Source organism: Manacus candei, unplaced genomic scaffold (assembly GCF_025592945.1).
Source record: "Manacus candei isolate 608988 ecotype Guabito, Panama unplaced genomic scaffold, ASM2559294v1 h1tg000053l, whole genome shotgun sequence".
NCBI classification, from domain to species: domain Eukaryota; kingdom Metazoa; phylum Chordata; class Aves; order Passeriformes; family Pipridae; genus Manacus; species Manacus candei.
This window is the reverse complement of record NW_026138101.1, coordinates 2,385,980-2,406,037: the sequence shown is the minus strand read 5'-3', so window position 1 is coordinate 2,406,037 and position 20,058 is coordinate 2,385,980. Positions and strand designations below refer to the sequence as shown.

The following is a 20,058-nucleotide window of genomic DNA, read 5'->3' as shown; positions in this document are numbered from 1 at the left end:
TACCCTTCCAACACCCTGAGGCACAACATGGGACAAAGACCTCCAATGAAAAAAACACACGAAGCAGCAGCACAAGTCCTGTAATCACAGTAATGAAAAGCAGTTTTTCTGGTGTCTGTCGTGCAGTGGCTGCTGCTCTGAAGAGTTCCCTGAGACAGAGACCATCTGAACATCCCAGATAACAGTTTAAATGCCTACATGGATATGCAAGGCAAGGAGAGGAGACGACATGTACTTACTTTGGAAATCACTGAGTACATCTCCAATCTTCCAGACCTTTCTGGAAGTTTACTGATCTCCTGGAAGGTGTTTTCTGGGTGTGCAAGGACTTTTATTTATGCTCTTCAAGCTGGGAACTGTGAGATGAGTGAAATCTGCTTCAACTTCACAGTTACATCTGTAGAAATAATTCCATAGGAGTTACCCCTTTTAACTTAGCCTGGATTTAATTTTTTTGAAAAGTGAACAATAACACTGTGTTATTAAATGATTTTGACCCTGAATCTTCTGTGAAGGAAGGGATGTGTGTGTTGTACTCTGCATATATAAGCACAGCACTTCAGTTTACCAAGCTCTAGATATTTATAGTGTAATTGATTCGGGTTTTTTATTTCACATTAAGTTTAGAATAAAGATATTTTTCAAAGTCTTTTTATTTATGCCTCTCATCCTGGTTTGTGTATAGAGCTTGGTTCAAGGCTAGTTGGAAGCTAAAAAGCGTGTTGCAAATGCATTTGCACAGATGCCATTGTCTCATTCTATTTGTTCTCTTTAAAGGTATTTATATGGCAACATATCAGCACCTCAGTTCATCCAAAATTAGCCAGGAGAGGGAGAATCCAGGGAAGTGATGGTACATGTCAGTTCTGGCACTTTCTTAACTGTGATACCTCTGTAAAGTTTGTTTGCAATAATTTCATTTTATTACATTTAAGTGCTTAGTTTTCCAAAGCAAATGTAGTGAACTGAGGGATTTGGCAACTGTAACTACCAAGGTCACTTTTGGGAAGATGTGATTCAGTCCTGATTAAAGACAGATCTGAGGGGGGAAAAGGGAAGATCAGCTACTGAAGCCCAAGATATTTTCTGCATATCCTCAGAACTGTGTATTGCTTATTCTGGAACTGTGTATTGCTTATTCTAGGGGAAGAATTCAAGTATTACTTCTATTAATCTGTCACAGAATTATTTCTCATCAAGAAAACTCATATGATTTGTGCAACCTTAAGTAAATGTAGAAAGGTTATTGCTTTATATACCACCTGTTAAAACCAATATACATCATTAAAAACCAAAGTAATGGTGTTTGCTGTTACTGTGCACTGTGGATAGAAGGAAAATGGGACAGACAGGACGAGGTGTGGGTAAATCCCTGATGTTTGTACCTCCAGTGAAGCACCTCACAGTGGCACTGTAAAGGGGATAAATATTACTGAGGAACTTAAAGCCCCAAGAAAGAAAAGGGACCATGTTGAGAGGTCAAGTATGTTGGATGCTCCCCTGAGCTGCATTCAGTGATGAACAATGAGGCCGTAATGAGGACGAGAAAATATCTACTCAGACTTTTTATGCATCATTAGTCAAGCCAGTGGGTATTATGGTTGAACTAAAATAAAAATCAAGGAAAACAAACTAATTTTGGATCAGCCCACATTTTTTTCATTTTCTCCCCAGCAAAACAATAAACTGAAAAGAGGGTTGACCAGAAACAAAACATTTTGTCTTCAGTTTGTGTTGTCCCTCTTTATTTTAGTTTGTTAAATCTGAGAGGGAACATTGATAGTTTTGTTCCAAAAATGCTGTAATGAAACCCTGAGTCTTTCCCAAATATATTTGCTGTCTGAATGTTTTTTTTCGGAAATCATTTATTAAATTTGACCCAATTTCATAAATATTTTTATTCTCCCTTCGTGATGTGTTGAACTCGTTAATCACATTCCTCGTTGCCAGTATTTTGTTTCCCAGAAACAAAGACCACTCATATTGTCTCCTTTTATCCTCTTCATTGAAATGCAGGATGCCTCATCACCAAAATACTTGAGTGCTTTCCATATTAAAAAATGCCCTCCACAAAACCTCTTCCTTTTCCTTTTTCTCCTTGTGGAGCAGCAATGTGAAATCTGTGTAGTTAAAGACAGGAATACAGTGATATAGTGAAAAAAGGGGAGGGTGAAGGGATGGTTTTTGGATGTGATCCCAAAGAAGGTGAGGTATTTGCCCATCCTTTCTGAGGTTCTTCCTTCAGTGAGCAAGTGGGGAGTGCAGCTGGTGTAATCCCTCAAAGACAGATGAGTTACTCTGAGGAAGCACCAACCTGACACCGAGTTTGTGTTCCAGCTCCAAACTCCTGAATGAAAAAGGGAGGGAATGCAGGTGGTGTTCAGTGGTCCAGGCTCTCCAGTACTGAGAGCTGAGGTCTGCTGAGTGTAGCAGCAATTTAATTTTTTCCCCAGGACACACATATGTGTGTTTTGCTCCTTGGTATAGTGAGCTGCAGTAATTAAAGTAACAAATCCAAGGCAGCCCATACAGAGTTGCACAGTTCAATGTTCAGTTTTTCTGGCTGATCCCAGATAGGAGGATGAGAAGCATTGTAAAGCCAAGGATAATTTGGACAGCTGCTCTCTATAAAGTCAACAAGATCATTATAAGTCTACTATTAGTTTGACAATGGAAAGCCACACGTCCCACATGGGGACAGAAAAAAAAAAAAAAAAGCCAGTTCATTTATTTTGTGAAGCTTTTTCCCTCTTTTCAGACAAATGATCTCAAACTTGCTCAGGCTGAGCTTCAGTTAATTGTTTTGCCATCCTGGGCAGTCCTGAAGGGGACTCTGCTGAATTCAGAGTGAAGAGGATGCCTTGCTTTGCTTCTGAGGAGGTTCCATGCAGATACTGGATAAACCAGAGCACAGGAACAGCTGGCTGGGCTGGTGCAGGGAGTGCTGGACATGGAGGAAGGCTCCTGTGTCCACTCTGACTCACACACATATCTCAGCACAGTTCCCATGTAAATGAACTCAGAAGTGTAATGTTTAGTTGCTAATTACATTTAGAGTCCTTTGGGGAACCCACCAAGATCTCTCTGAATGTACAGTTCCAGGCAGTGAACAGCCAGAATTAATCCATTGGTTTGCTCTAACAGGGGACCCAGAAAGAACAATTACTCACACTGCTGTGATTGCCCTTCCTCAAGGTTAAATTCTCCATACAGATTCTGTTGTTCTTCACATGAGATGATTTTCCTTTGAAGAGCAGTGAAAGCTGTTACAGGAGCTATCCACTTATTTATTTTTCTAAATTAACAATACTGCTTTTGGTTAATGATAATGATTCTTTTTTTCATTAGTGGCATCTTTATCGTTCATAAACCACATATTAAAGAAAAAACCCTAAAAAATTAAAGAACAAAAAAATAAAACTTGGGAGAGCCTTTGAAGGCTTCTTTACTATAACTGATTTCCCAGCATTGACTTTTCATGGCAGATGTATGTAACAAAAACTGTTAGTTCTAAAAATCCTCCCTACCTTCTAATGCTGAATTCCTACAACCATTACATCGTTTTTCTTAAAGACTGGATCTGAATCTCACTTAGTGCAGTTTAACCCCCTGACTTGCTGCCAACTGGTTGTGTTTGGGTTTTCCTGGGCACTCTCCCCCTACTGAGGCTTTGCCAGCACTGAGGTAGCACAAAGATTTCTCCAGTTGTACAGCCCATGTTCTACAACAGCAGGATGCTGTTCATTCACATTCTGTGTGCAATCCCAACACAGTCCTTGGTGCAGAAATGTTCCTTGCACTGACATTCCCCAGCACAGGCTGATGGAAGTCATTCCTCCCATGTAAGAATCCTGCCTTTATGCCTTTTGGTTGGTTGGGTTCCTTTATCGATGCACTCACAAATTTTGTGAATTTACTCGAATTTTGCCTTCCTAAAAATACAAATTTTTGTAGGTTGGAAGTAGCAAAGTGGATGTACAGTATTGCAAATAAGATCTTTGCTGTAAAATACTGTAATCAATTCTCTGTTCAAGGTAGTTCCAAGACACAAAGAAGACCGAGGAAGTTTACAGGGACATAATGCATGTGTGGATTCAGGAGAATCACTAACAATGCAGTAAAAGATGCTTTATTTAGCTCTTTCAAGCAAGAGGTAGCTGAGGAATGTAACAGTAATTGTCTCATTTTCCAACCAGATTTTCAAAGAAATTGTGCCTTCGTTAATGATCTCAGGCTCTCTCTTGTTTCTTCACCCTGGGGCTGTTGAAGGGCCCAGATCAGATTTGAGCAGGTGTTTATGTCTCTCCTGATGTTTTCAGAAGGGGCAGTGGCTTTGCTGTCCAAATACCACTGGGGCTCTGATTCCTCTCCTGTACTGTCAGCTCTGCTCAAGGGAATTCTTTTTAATATATTTTTGGTTTTTTCCTTTAGGTCGAGAGGATTGTAGACAAAAGGAAGAACAAGAAGGGCAAATGGGAATATCTCATCAGGTGGAAAGGTTATGGAAGCAATGAAGACACCTGGGAACCTGAACATCATCTACTGCATTGTGAGGAATTTATTGATGAGTTCAACAGACTCCACGTGACCAGGGAAAAGAGATCCAGGCACGGGAAACAGCCCAGCACGGCCAAACTGCTGCGGGAGAGCCGAGGGTCGTCTGTCGAGAAAATATCCCACAGACCTTCTGAATCTGGCAAGTCTAAAGGATCAACACACAAAAGGAAGAGGATTAATCCATCCCATCAAAAACAGAAACGAGGATACGCAGCGAAGCCGGGCTCTGCCAATGACAGGGCTGCTAAAACCGTGACTTACCGAACTACCCCCAGCGGGCTGCAGATCATGCCGCTGAAAAAGCCACACAATGGGCTGCAGAATGGAGATGGCAGCCACGAGAAGGATTCTAGACATTTTGGGAATGGCTCCCAGCAGCAAAACGCGGATTTAAATGATCACGAAGGGGACCCGAATTTGCCCGGCGTGTTGGACGTCGGTCCCGACCCCCCCGTGGTGAATGGAATTGGTATGTGACCCAAAGCCCTCGGCTCTGGGGGAGGGGGTGCTCGTGGCAGCAGAGCCCACTGGTGGAAACACTGTTGGCATACAGGGGATATGGTGAGGAGCACACAAACAAGCTCCACGCTCTTTCCCTGTGTATTAGACGTGTTTTTTATCAGCTGGCTTCTCCCTTTCCTTCTCCCACGGAGTGACACGAAGCAGTGTGGGCTCTGTTATGTGCCTTTGCAGTGTAAATCCCTGTGGGGAAGTGAGGACAGGGCATGGAGCAGGAATGACAAGGGAGGGATGTATAAGGCTGCAGCTTGGGGTTTGTGTATCACCAAGTACCAAATAGTTCCTCAGTTAGGTGTGCTCAAAAATCAGAATTGTTTTAGAAACAGAGTTAATACCACTCTGGCTAAAGTGTCCTAGTAAGTAAGGCTGAGTAAGATCCAAGTTCTCAGTATTACTGCTGGTCATATTCAGGAGTCCTCAGAGCAGCCAGGTCCTTGTCTCTGGCAGTGACTGGGCACACCAGAAGTCGCAAGACAGACTTTACAGGAAGGTACAAACAGCCTTGAAGTGAACCAGAAGAAATGGGAGGAATTTCTTTCTAATCCTCATAGTAACTGACTGGCTTAGCTCTCAAAGAGTAAGGTTTATGTTCTCTATAAATACTACTCAGCTCAATGCAAATGAAGTCACTTCTCATTATCTGTATGTGTCCAATCTTTTTGGTTTGTTTCTTTTTAATCCCACCAAATTCAAAGCCTCAGTGGTGTTTTGTGACAGCAATTTCCATGAGTTAACAATGAGATGCACGTTTTATTTGATCAGATTTTGGTGTTTGGGGTCTTGTTGGGGTTTTTTTGACCTTTACTTTCATTGAATAGCCTCTTGTCCTTCTCTGAAGGGACAGAGTGGAGGACACCCCGTCAATCAGTTGGCAGCCCAGGTCTTTTCCTCCTTCCTACCTGGAAGTCTTTCCAGATTCCTGGTAGTTTTGAGTATCCTCTCGTGCCTTCGGTGTGTGGGGGTTTTTTTAATACCTTTTAAAAACAGCAGGAGCTGTTCCAAATGATTTCCTACTGCTTACTGATACAGTGACGATGGAACCTTTGGAGAATTATTTTTTCTGCTGCTCCACACTGCATAAAGGTTTTCATTGAGTGATCCACAGTTGCTCTTGGGGTTTTTTTAACTTGCTTGTTACAGTTAATTTAGAACACAGCTATATGTATGATCCCTTTCATTATGCATTTAATCTGCTTTACTGTTGCCAGTTCACCTTTTTCTTATGACTCAGTGAAGCTCTTCAAAATCTTTCCTAGTTTTCACTCTACTTATTCTGTATTGCCTTCAAATTTTCCTTTCATACTTCTCTTCCCAATTCATTAATACACACATTAAATAAACTAATCCTCCTGCACATCCTTGGGACAGCCAACTACTAATCACTTGACATGAGGAAAAGTAACCATTTGTTCCAATTATTTATTTTTATTAGCCACTCTCTACAGCCCATGATAGCACTCATTTCCTTAACAGCTTCTTGGGAATTGCCCTGCCAAAAACTTTCCAGAAGTCAACATAAATTATATCTCCCCATTTCCCACCCTACTGGCAACCTGGCAAATGCTCCTTGATTAGGGAAGTAGAACTGACCTTGCCTAGTCTTACTGGCTATATCCAGTAGCTGCTGGGATCTTTCAATCCAGGCATCAACTATGCTGTCAAAAGACTCCCAAACCAGCAAAATGTGTGGTCAGCTTTAAATGCATAAACACCCCTGGTGATGTCAGTGAAATATAAAGTTGAAGCACTTAAAAGTGTATCTTGGCTTTTGTATTGTGGGGAGTTTGAGCTCATGTTAGATAGCTTAACAAGTTACTGCTTCTCTGAGATGACTTGCATATCTAATTACAGATGTGTATAAAGTTGTTTTCCTTGGTTTTCTTACTGTTTCTAATGAAGTTTTTTTTTGATCATTTGGTTTATGTTATCCATGGAGAAGTTCTGATGCAAAATGCATCTTTAAAATTCACTCCTTCCATATTTTAGAATGTTGGTTTTTTTCATGAAGAACTAAAGAGTCACAATGACCTGTAAGGTCACAGGAGCCTTTGTCCCCAGAAGAGCTAAGGAATGGCCCCCACCAGCCCTGATTGAATAATCCCTGTCAGAGAGCTCTATTGCAGTGGAAAGCTGCTCTGCCTGAGCAGCCAGGTGTTCTGCTGGGTACAGAGGGCTCCTGGCCCAGCAGCTGATGTCTGCAGCTCCTTTCAGACATTTCTTTGGGATGGTTTTTGCATTCTCCAAATCCAGCACTTGTGTTCTGTAGGCAAATGTAAATGATTCTTTAAATCTCTGCCTGGTTTTCCCCTGAAAAGCCCCCACTCAGCAGCACTGGCAAGGTCAGAAATCCTCAGTCCTGCTGCGTGATCCCAGCATAGGTAGAGTGGGGAAAACTCCAGAGGGGAGACTGCCAAAGTCAGAGCAGACAGAAACTGGGGAAGAAGGGTCAAAATCAAATTACCAGCTTTTTTCCTAATACTGCCCTACAAGGTTGAGAGAAGCCACATTTCCTGATACAGGGGTTTGTATCATTTGAAATGTCAAGTGGAAGAAACTTGCACTGCTCTTCACCAAGTGCAACAATTTCCTTACTCCCTCAGCATTCCCACTCCCGTGGAAGGTGCCACTGTGATTCTGCCTCCTGTCCCATCATTATCACAGACTCCCTTTCATTGGGGTTAATGCCACACCAACGCTGGGCTGAAATTTTACAAATCACAAATGAAAAAAGCCTCAGAGAAAAAAAATGCCAATTTGTTGAACAACAGAAATTTTGTTCCAAACATCTTGGGTTTCAAAACTTTCTCCAAATCTGAGCCAAGGTCCCAGGGCCGTGTCCCTCGGGAGCGGGAGCAGTGTGGCAGCCTGCTTGGCAGGACTCCCACGTTGAGCCTGGAGGCAGCCAGCTCTGCCAGAGGTTTCAGGCAGTCTGCCACAGAGTCTGGAAGTTGAAAGCCTGGCATGCTCCATCCACACTCACAGGGCTCCCAGGCACTAGATGTGGAACAAAGAGGGAGCCTGGAGGACCTGGTTTGGCTCCCAGAAGCTGTGGCTGCCGGGCAGCCCCGCTCAGAATCGGATGAAGCAGACATTTGTGTCAGCTTTGAGACTGCCTGTATGGAAACCAAATGAGTGTCAGGCTCATTTCACAGCAAACTGTAACACTGCACAGAAAACATGTATAGAAATTTAAGGTTTGTCTTGGAAAACTCAGGAATTCCCCACAATTTGAAAGCCCAGCTGTGGGCCCAGCTCTGCTGCCAGTGTGGGCTTATGGTTGAAGGTCTCCAAAATCCACCAACTTGAACTAGTTATAATAATAATAATGTTTAACCACCAGTGTATTGAACCAGGCAATATAGATAGTAATTTCTAATCTAGAAGTAATCATATAATGGCTGTTTTGTCTGTCTGACCCTGCCAGTTGTGTTGAAACAAATAACAGCTATTTGAAAATCCTCTTTTGGTGACTCCTTGAATGAGCTTCCAGCAGACTGCTCAGTCTTGTGTGTACATCCACTTGGCTACAAGTGGTTCCTCTTTACCCTATAGACAGAATTCCCAGCAGGCAGCTCCTTGCCCCAGAAGGGTGACTGTGTCCCTGCAGGTGTGTGCACAAAAGGATTGATGCCCCCAGTGCAGGCCTGGAACCTTCCTGAAGTTGGGATCTTTCTTACCCAGACCTGTCTCCTGCCTTCTACACATCCTGCCATAAGGAGAGCAGAGTCATCTTCACTGACAGTTATTTAATGGTCTACAAATTGGAAAATGTTGAAGCATCCACTGATGCTCCCAGGAGCTAACAATACTGTTCTTTCTGATGATATTTGTTGTCTTCTGTTATCACTTTTCTGTTTCTCTCCAGATATTGTAATTGAGAGTGATTGTTTTGTCAAGTTTCTTGACAGCATCAAAAAACATCCCCTTTTAATTTTCTCTTTCCTTTTTCTACATTGCTCTATTTCTGTACCATCTGCTGAAGAATTTTTGCCTGTCATGTATCACTAACCACTGTTTTTCTCCATTACAAAAAATCTTTGTGCCCTTCATTTAAATACTCTCTGTGACTTAGTCACTGCTTCCTCTTGTTTTTTTAACTTACTCTGTTTTATTTATTCTGAAAGAATACTGGCAGTAAAAGACAAGCAAACATTCTTGCTCTCTCCGTTTGGATGAAAACTCATTGCTTTTAGATATCTTACAGATGCTGGAGAAGTCTGAAATTATTAGTAAATTATCAACAGAACACAGCTTTTAAGTATGTACAGTATTAACCATTACCCACAAGAAAGACAGAAAAGAGACAGAGAAAGGCTCTTGGGAAGGCTGAGGAATGCCAAGCTGCTTTTCCAGGGAGAGTGGTTTATTTCACCTGGAAAAATTAAAGCCCCAGCTCCATCATCCTCTTCCACTGAGCACAAAAGTGTGGTGCTGATAAAACAACGGTCCAGCTCTCCTTCCCGTGGCATCCTGACCGTTATTCCCATCCCTTTCTCTGCACCAGTTGTAGCCCTTTTGGGGCTCCAAGGTGAGCCTGATCTGGTTGAAAATTAACCACAGTTTTGCAGGGTGAGGTTTCAGTCAGGGCAGATCAGCAGGCCAGCTGCTGTGTGGGGTGGTGGCACAGAGACTGCACCTCAAACTGGCTGGGATGGAACACTCAGAAAAGAAGTGTCTGAAAATATTAGAGGAAAACAGAGAGGACACAGCAGCTTGAGGTGTCCTCTCCTCATGGGCAGGAGCAGTGAAGGGGGGGTGCAGTCCCAGGTCCCCTAAAGCACTGAGGATCATTGTGACCTTCTCTGTCTTTCCTCTCCCACTCTTTGTAGACTTTTTAGACTGTAAATTTCTGATGTGTTTGCAGCATTACCTGGTGTAATGGAGCCCCAGGCTCAGAGCCTTTGGTAGTGGTGGAGCACTGTGGAAGATGCAGGGATGGGCAGCTAAAATGAAGAGGATTGCAGGACTAAAAGAGCCTTCAGTCAGGAGAGGGGCAGCGGAGCGGGAGCACGATCAAAGTTTACAAACCATCAAGGCCTCAGATCCAGTAAATGCAGAACTGCTGCTCGGGAAAGCCTCGACAGCAGAGCGAGGGACCACTCGCTGGAGCTGGTGGAACAGCAGATAAAAGCAGAGATGAAAGCAAATTCTTCTCTGTGTAGTGGCTGCACAACTTCTCAAACTCATACCACAGGAAGCTGTGGAGCCAGAGAGCTCAAAGGGGATTAGAGAAACACATGAAAAGGTCCACAAGCAAATACTGAAGAAACAGGAAGGATGAAGCCTCTCATGTCCCTGTACATCACTTAAGGATGATGCTATGGGAATGGACTGCAGAAAGTGCCCAAGCTTGCATTTTCCCCTTAAATAGCATCCTTTACTGCCATTCTTGGAGAAGGATTACTGCACCCACCAGAGGTCTGGGAATATCTTAGGTTCCCTTAAAAGAATATTGAAACTTCTTATAAATATCAGTGTTGGTTTGGGTATTCCACAAGTTCTACTGCTGATTACGAGGTAATAATTAGATTAAACTCTGACTAAAGGAAGGAATATTTTCTCCCATTCTGTTTTCTTTTAGTACTTAGACTGAGCATCAAATACTCACTACTAAGCCAGTAAACCATACTTTGAGCACCCAAAGCTTCCTTGGTTGTCTTTAGATTGTGCTGATCGTTGTCCCCAGTTTATCAGATTAAACAAGATTACAGAGTTGCACTGTAGACACAGAAACAACAATTTGCTCACTATGTATTGTTCTGTTAATCATCCACTCTAAGAAATGACAGTTTTCAATTTATGTTTCTCTCATATTTAATTCAGATCTTTCCTCTGGTTAGATTTCTTTTAGCTGGCGTGCAGATAGTTAGAATACCATGATAAGATCTATAGTTTACATCACATGTTCATTTACAAACAGAATACATAAAGAAGAATAAAACAAAATATTAAAATAATTACTGTGAGGCTTTTTGTTGAGCTGGATTATGTGTGTGAATTAATCTTCTACTATTCTCTTACTATCTGTATTTAAAATAGATGTGGCATAATCTTCCACACTAGAGAGATAATCAGTATAGTTAGTCTGACACACCTTCCATTCAATGGGCATTTGTGCCTCTGATTTTATAAGTTCTCTACACTTTTTGGGGAGATTTAAGTCATCACATCTTAGTAGCTAGTTGCAGGGTCAAGCAACATGGTAAGGATTGAATAGATAAAAATGCAGTATTTAATAGCTTGCCTCAGTCAAATATACTTTCAGTATATTATTCCCAATGACACTGGTACTCCATTAGTAATTCTGCAAGTTGATTTTTGTTTGTAAGAATACATGATCATGTATATATATACAATATATATACATTGTATACACCTTTGTATATAATGTCAAAATAGATGCAGTAGCAAAACCTTATGAAAAAGAAGAAACAGACCATAGGAAGTTAGTCATAATTTTTAAAGCTCAAGCACATGGTGATTTCTACACTTGTAGATACTTTTTGTCAAGAAAACAAATTTCAGACTCTTCTGGTTCCAAATGATTTTTTAAAGTGATGATCTAAAGTAATTTGGCAATGTTTGCATTGCACCAGGTAAATGCCCTGTTCAGTATAATAGAGGAAAAGCTTTAGAAAATGTCTCTTAATTTAACAACAAAAAAAGAGTTTTATGGTTGGCTGAACTAACAGACTTTTGGCCAAAAGTCACACAGATCAGTCACCTGCATGAGCATCAACCTCAAACATGGCTAAGCCAAAATGAGGGGAAGTGATTTCGGTTTAGAGTCATCTGTCACAAATTCACTGCTCAGTTCTATTCCAACAGAGCATTTTTAACTGGATAGCAGACATTTAAACTATAAAATCTAAATCTGTTCTAATATTCATGTCATCTGCCCTTTAAAAGTTCTTGGCTATTTGAAACCAGAAGCTGGAACAGGTCACCTTTTGGCAGGAGCAAAGAACAGAACAAACAAAGGTGTTTTCATTCAGCTCTCTCTTGGCCTTTCTTAAAAATGGAGTATTGTGGGCTGGTGTCTATTTAAACAAAAAACAGTGACTTTAATCTCTGTCCCTCACCAACCTGTCTCTGCTTTATTTTTAATGGCAGTAGTGTGAAACATCTGTAATTAGAAAAGGATTATTGCATACAAATCCTGTAAAGCTCTTTCAGCACCCTGTCCCAGCACTGTGACCAGTTGTCCTCTATTGCCTGTTACAGAGGGACTGGAAACATCAGCACAGGAATGGTTTGCAGTTCCCTGTGTAAGTCAGAATAAACTCTCTTTTAATATTGATTTACTGTTACTCTCACTTGTTTTTAAGGAGGAATTATATCTTTCTTCTCACTGTTCTCTTTTTTCCTGCTGCAGGATACTGATGGCATCAGCATTAGCATTTGCTGTGTACAAAGTCCACTATTAATATCGTACTCGTTAGGCAGAAGTCATTAATTATTGTTACTGTAAAATGTAAGGAGCAGAGGCTTGGATTCAGAGCAAAAAGGGTGGCTAAGTGCTACTTGCAATGCCAGCCACAGGGATAACTGGAAGAGAATGCTGGTTGTGTCAGCTTGGGAAGAGTTCCCCAAATTTAGTGTCCCACAGAGATGTGCAACAAGGGTGTGCTCAGGGGGTCATCTGAGACTGGTCAGCAGAAAGGGAAGAAAATCTATCTTTGGAAGATGGGATTTGGACTAAACCTCTCATGTCAAGTTTCCAAAGCTGAAATAGAATCTTCCAATAAATTCAGGGATCACCCCAAGTTCATATGACAGACTGTGCTACGGTTGCTTGTCGGTTCAAAGCAGATCTGAATCCCACTCCAAAGTACCACTCCTGGGTGCTACAGTTCATTGGATCCAGAGGTGTTCTGATCAGACAACAAAAAGTTCTGCAGGTTGGAATGCAGAATAAGAGGAATGGCTTGAGGCCACATTTGACTAGCCAGACACATTTTTATTTATTTTATATTTATATTACTATTTTATGTTCATTTCTTTTTGTTGAAGCTAGTGGAGTAGCACTCCAGTTCTCTGATGGTATAGAGGTAATTATGCTTCGATTCTTTCCATCTGAAAGGTTCTTCTCTGGCCAATGGAAGCTTGAATCTGCACAGCACTGTGAAAAGGAAACTAGATGGGGAGAAGGATTATGTCTTCGATAAGAGACTGAGATACAGCGTGAGACAAAACGAAAGTAACTGCCGGTTCAGGGACATTGTGGTCCGAAAAGAAGAGGGTTTCACACATATTTTGCTGTCAAGTCAGACTTCAGAGAACAATGCACTGACCCCAGAGGTAAGTGTGCAGCCCTAAAAGCCAAAGAAAGCCACCCTAAAGTGTGGGGTTATCTTGGAAACACTGCACTTGAACTCGATTTTAGGTACTTGCTTCCCTAATTGATGATCTTAGAAAAACAAATGCAGAGTTCAGACATATCTACGTTTGTCACACTTGGGATTCCTATTACAAAGAATGCAATGGAAATTGAATTTTAATTCACATGTCTGAAAACGAAAATTAAAAGTAAAGAATGGCAGAATCAGTATCTCCAGCGTGGAGGTGGGTGAAGCAGCTTTTCACATGTTGAAATTACTGATATTTCCTATCCTTAGGAGAAATCTGGTCTTTTCCATTTCACTAATTGAAATAGTGCTCCAGTTGTTGCATACAGAGAGTTTCAGGCCATATCCTGAGACAGTCGTTCTAAATTCTGCCTTGATCCCTAATTACTTTTTCTCTGAATTGCTGTAGGAGTCCTTATGGATGGAATCTTAACCAACTGGGGGCTCAGTCCTCAGCTGAACTGCATAAAGTCTTACAACATATAAAAGATATTAAAGAATTCCCTTCTTCCAAACATTATACACTTAAGGTCAGACTCAGACTCGTAGATTGTACTCTCCCACTACACACATGGATCACTGGAAGGGCTGAGCAGCTTTTCCTGTCATTCCCTGTGATCCCAGAGTAGCGAGCCATGGTGCCCTGGTGTGCCATCCCCACAGCAGAAGAAAAGGGGTGTCCATAAATGCCTGTGTCAGGATGTATGTCCTGGAGAGAAGGAAACATGCCTGAGTCCTGTTCCCCATGGGCAGTAATGAGTATAGGGGGTATCAGTTTGAGCACCTGAGGGAAGAGCAGTTTGTAGCTCTGAGGCATCATTTTATTTAGTCAGAAACTGATGGGTCCAAATTTGACTGACCTTCCCAAAGGCACACATCCAAATGGACATTCATTTATTTAACTATTTAGTATCATTCAGTAATACACTGAATGATATTAAATAGTTCACACTGATGGTACATACATTTATCACTCCTAGTTCTTAAACTAAGTAATATTTAGAAGGACTATCTTGGTCATTATCACAGAACACCAAACACTTGCTTTTAATACTAATTCCTTAAAATGCATTAGATGGCATCAAATCCATCATTCCATCCCTGTCTTAATTACCACTAATTGACAGTGCAGGGCCTGAAAAAGTATGAAATCAAGGGCTGTGTTCAGGCTGACCAGACATACCTTTACGTTGCTGGCTGTGCTGTTCCACATCAGCAGTGCTCAAATGCTCTAACCAGGGGATTAATTCAGGCTCTTCAGATCTGCCAAACCAATCCATTTCATCCTTTGAAAGTTTTCAATATGCTGGGAGCTCACCTGTGTGGAAGAATAAATGATAAGCATGTAATAGTCCTGTCCCTGCATCACGGCGTGGACTATTTCTAGACCCTTTATTGAAGCTCACTTGAAAACCAAGAAATGCATTTTAGGGAACTACATTACTGGCCAGGAGCTGGATGGGCAGGAATTAATCAAGGAGTTCTCCACATGGAGATTGCCTGTTTAAACCCCAGCCAGGCCCAGAGCAATCCCAGGCTCTTGCCCTCGGAAGGCTCGTGGCTCCAAACATGAAAAGGCTCCTTTGGCTTCAGTCCAGGCTGCTGCCCGGGATCATTCCCACCACAAAATCCAGCAGCTCCAGGACTGGCAACTCCATAGCCCTGCTGGCAACTACAGCAAAAATCCAAGGAACTGAAAGCAGGAATAGGTTGATGCCTTGTCCCTGCAGTTTGTCACCCACAGCCACAGGTGGGACAAACTACAGAGTGTTTTAGAGAGGTTGAGAATATTTTCGGGTTTGATGCCTTTTCTCACCAGTGAATAAAAAGTGCAAACACACAATTCCTACAAAATGAAGAAAGTGTGTCTCATTTTGGGTAAAGAAATGCAAACTTCCAGCTTTGTTAGACAGTCAGTAAATTATGTTTGCCAAATAGTAAATGAATTATTTACTCAGAGCAGCTCTACTTGATGTGGTTAAACAGTGCTCTGGTTATTCTTATCTATGTTAAGAAAAAAAGAAAAGGTGTGCACTGCAAACAATCATTTCAAAATTAAACTGATACAAAATCCCTCTCACTCCTCACCAGCCCTTGTGCTTTATCATAATCTTCAGGTGAAGTTTAATAGTTGTGTTCAACCATTGGCCTTTGCTAGTTATGCCAATTTAATTAAAATAACAAAGAACTTTTTTTTTTTTTTTTTAAAAAGGAAAAAGAAAAATGAAAGCCTAGAGAAGTCTACCTGAACCCCTTCATCCCATGTTTTTGGTAACCCCATTTGTGCAGGTGATTTTAACATGAAATGTGCCAGTGCTCCTTCCAGCAGCTTTTGCACTGATTGAAGTTGGCTCAGTGCCACTCTAGTAATTGAGTTTTTTCTACCAAAAATGTTCAGGGCACTATAGAAATTCTTTCTTATTTTTTTACAAGACCTTATAAAACTTCCAAGGCAGTGTCATGAAACGGCACAGCTTGTTTTTATTTCAGTAGTTTAGACTTTCTACTTTTAAAATTCATTTTGAAAATCCATTTTTAAAATACATATGTGAAATGTCTCATCATTATAAATTCCATGAGGGCATTTTCTCTCCTGGGTCTTCTGGTGCTTCTGATGTTTGTTCTCCAATGCTGCTACTGCTGTTTTAACTCAGCACATCTCAAGGATCCAAATTCTGTTTCAGACTAAACGGACCCATCTGCTGGTTTTACTGAACACCATTAACAGAGCTGGGAGTTAATATTCCCCTGAATTCAAAGCAAAACATTCCCTAAACAGGCAGAATTCCCATTTGCAGACTGACAGAACTACCTCAAGTACCTCCTCAGACACAAGAAGCAGGTTTCACATTTCCAGCCATGGGAATTCAAGAGTTTGAAGCTGTACCAGGTGTATTTTGGAGCACTGCTTTGCCCTCACTTTTTCCTTACTTATAAGTTTTCCTAACTGGAAAATAATAAATAAAAGAGGCAGGTACAAGTTTATTGTTATGTTTATGGTTTTCTGTCTCACAAGAACAAATTGTGGGTTTGGGCCCTGCAGCTTTAGAGGTGCCCAAGTCCCTGAGGTACCAAGAGAAAGGACTGGGAATCTGCACAGTCAGTAACACAAAGTGTATTTATGTAAAAAGGCACAAGTGTAGGAGGTTCTAAAAACAACTGAATGGCTTTAAAACTTGGTTTTACTGTAATATTTACAGAGTATTTACCTTAAAGAATATCACAGTGAGTCCTCAGAGGTTCAGAGAAGTTAACTTTTTCAACTAATAACTCCTGTTTATGTGAACAAGAGACTTCTGTTCAAGATACTTTGTGTAATTACAGTGATAAATTCCCAGCTCTTTGATTTTCCCAATGTAAGCAAAGGGCACCAAGTGCCTTTTGAAATTTCCTACAACCAGTGAAAGGCATTAAAATAAGCTCTTAGAAGTTTAATGAAGTTTTTAACCATTTTATGTTTATTTTGCAATATAAGGTGTCCTGTTCAAGAACTAAGCAGTTTATTTTCTTGACAGGATTAAAAATATAAGCAACTGCTGAGAAGGTGATAATTTTATTATATATTTGGGTTTCAATAAAACAGTAAGTGAAGCACTAAGCCTGGTCTAAATTTATAATCCATTCAATTATCATTACCTAAATAACTGGCCCATAATGCTCTGTAAATACTTCCTCAGAAATTTTCATCAAATGCATTCAAATAGAAATACTGTCCCCAGAACTGAAAATTACCTAAAAGACCATAAAAAAGCTAATTAATAAAAGCATGGAACTGGAGAATACTGCTAAGGAGCTCTGGAAATAGTAGTATTAGATCTGGTCCACTAGAGAAAATAAAATTTAATTGGACAAATGCAACACTTATACCAAAATGGAGAAAGGTTTAAGGACTATGGAAGACAGAAAAAAGTATGGAATCTGACAAAGAAATGTATCTAAAGACACGTATCTCTGTATTTGACAATGAATCCACCACTGCATTAAACAGAAATTTGTGCATAAAAAAAATTTGTAGAGAGCAGTTCTGGACTAAAATGATATTTACTTTACAATACTGCAGTTTAATATACAGTTCTGCAACCCTGCAGACAAATGAGCTTTTTTATTGTTATTTGATTGTTAGTAGCTTTTGTGTAATCATAGAAACATCTGTAGGGAAATACTCCCAGCAGAGAATCCCTGAGGAAAGCCGTGGTGCTGCTGGAACCAGGCTGAGTGACAAGGTGACCAGGGAATTTTGGCACAACCAAAGGAATCATGGCATGGACCATGAGTGAGAACTGACTTGGCTGGCACTGCTGGATTCCACTGAGCCTCCCAGCACCTCAGCATGATAAAGTTAATGATAAACTTACAGCTTTTTATAAAAAAACATACTTTTTGGAGCCTGAAATACCGATATGATAATGGGTTCCTGGTTTCTTCTGCTACAAACCAGTGGAGCAGTGGAACTAAATTTCCCCTCCTGCTCCAAACTACTGCCCAAAGCCTTCCCATTTTCAACCATATCTGAGAAATGGATTCCCACTAATGGACTTTGAATGTCACTCACTCCACAACATTGAAAAACCAGCATATTCTATCACTGTGGGTTAAGCTCTGCTCCAAAGTTTGGATGGCTTTTAGATGGCTTTAGCCACCCAAATCAGTGAGAGGTGAGAGAAAAAAGAGGCAGGTTTGTAATGGTAATTAATGATGTGTGTGGAGGGGGAGCACACATGCAAATACCACTGGAGGAAGGGCAACAGCAAAGAAATTTGCTGAATGGAGTGCCATGGTAGTATTTGATGTATGGGAAAATGTCTGACAGGTATTCCCTGATATCATTTATACATCCATCCTAGATTTTGAGTACTTTTAAAATAAATTAAGAGGGCAATCTTGCATTCATGTGGAACTAGGAAAATGAAAATACATCATCTTTTTTATTTTAACATCTACCACCTTCTAAAGTGTTAGGGGTTTTTTTTCCCTTTGTTTCCCCATTCTTTGTGCAGTGTTGCTGTGTTTCTCCCAGCTGAGGGCTGAGACTCTCACAATGAACAGTGTTCCTAAAATCGCTGGTGACATTTTTCTACCTGCAGAAGAATTTCAAATACACTTCCAAATTCTGCTGCTTTTAATTACTTCACTTCCACCCACTGTCACACACTCGCTATTACAGGCATTCTGAAGTGCACTTGTAGAAGTGAGGCATCTAAAAGTTCACCAGCTGCTCCCTCATGGCCCAGGCCCAGTAACACTCATTTTTACACAAACCCGTAGGGAAAGCAGCACAATCCAGGAGATTTCTAATAAAAGCCTACCTAGAATGGCATCAACAAAACAAAGGTGTTTAGGGACATTTCTTAAACAAGGTACTTCAGAGAGCTGAAGAATCCTGGGAAACAGAAAGGAGTGAACAGAAATCATCACATGCTAAAAATCTTGGTTTTCTCTCGCATGGAACCTCTATTTAGATCTCCAGCCACATTTAGCTTTCTCTTACCTAAATTTACAGCAACAGCAAAAAAAGAAAAATTTGACTCAACAGGACCCACTCTGTAGGAAATATTCTGACACATGGGTGTGATTAACAGAGGAGGTGTCACATAATGAAATCTTGGCCCTGGCAGTGAGGAGCAACTCACTGAAAAGAAGAGGGGGCTGAAGGGAGTCCCAGCTCCCAAACCACCCTCAGTTGGGACCAAACAAGAAGTTACCCACCAGGAGTTGATGAAATAATATTTCCTTTTAAAAACCATTAGAAAACAATTCTCTGCTCAGGTGAAAGGCCATTTTTCTACAATACCAGCAGCTCAATTCTATACAGATTTTGATTCTGTTTGATTTATGGTGCAATTAATAACTTGATTCAGTTCTAAAACAGAGTCAAAATGTCTCTTTCAAGGGACTTTTTTGCTTGAACTTTCGTAGACTGTAACAATGTCACTGACCACAGAAAAATGAATAATATATTTGTTATGTTGATGTATATGATGTCCCCTTGTCCTGCTTTGCTCTGATTGAAGTCAGGTAAACCAAAGTAGAACTGAAAAGGGGTTTCTAGATTTTGCTGACAACGTGTTGAGGGGACTGACAGACTATTGCTGTGATAACCATGTTCCTGAGGATGCAGTGATGTACACTGAATGTACCCAGGGAAAAGAAAAAAGTGACATTTGAAGTTATTAAATTGCAATCAAACAGCATAAGCAGGCTAGAATTTCCCCTCCAACAAAGAAGAGCCAAGTCCCAAAAACTCTCTGAGCGCCAACAAAGCCAAACTGCCAAACAGAAAATACTTTGCAAACTTTCAGTGTTATCACTCTGAGTCTATTAAAATGATATATAATTGATGTAAGCATTAACAGTGCCCAGACTTTTAAGTCTCTCAAAATCAATAAGGTTTGTACAAGTAGGGGGATGATATTGCCACGGCATGCATGTCGAATTGTTTGCTTTTCTTTATCCACAGATCATGAAGGAAGTTCGGAGAGCATTGTGCAATGCATCAGCTGATGACAGTAAACTCTTACTTCTCAGCGCAGTGGGAAGTGTTTTCTGTAGTGGCCTAGATTACTCATATTTAATTGGCAGGTTATCCAATGACAGAAGAAAGGAAAGCACTAGGATTGCAGAAGCTATAAGGTGA

General features: G+C 40.8%; 1 protein-coding gene and 1 long non-coding RNA gene across 4 annotated transcripts in view; one reads left to right on the top strand and one right to left on the bottom strand.

The window, feature by feature from the left end:
- Positions 1-20,058, bottom strand: part of LOC127477468 (uncharacterized) — a 77,953-nt gene that overhangs the window by 9,897 nt on the left and 47,998 nt on the right. The window contains exons 3-4 of one of the 2 annotated variants that reach the window (XR_007906963.1): positions 14,608-14,742; positions 240-397 (exon numbers count right to left, since the gene is read on the bottom strand). This is a non-coding gene — a long non-coding RNA (uncharacterized LOC127477468). Of the gene's footprint in view, positions 1-239; positions 398-4,553; positions 4,703-14,607; positions 14,743-20,058 lie in introns of those variants that run through there. The other variant, XR_007906964.1, reaches the window with a different exon arrangement.
- The window catches only part of CDYL2 (chromodomain Y like 2), a 57,896-nt gene that overhangs the window by 26,386 nt on the left and 11,452 nt on the right, over positions 1-20,058 (top strand). For both annotated transcript variants that reach the window (XM_051801762.1, XM_051801761.1), the window contains exons 2-4: positions 4,432-5,026; positions 13,160-13,377; positions 19,882-20,054. In XM_051801762.1, the coding sequence (XP_051657722.1) occupies positions 4,432-5,026; positions 13,160-13,377; positions 19,882-20,054 (986 nt within the window). The remainder of the gene's footprint in view (positions 1-4,431; positions 5,027-13,159; positions 13,378-19,881; positions 20,055-20,058) is intronic.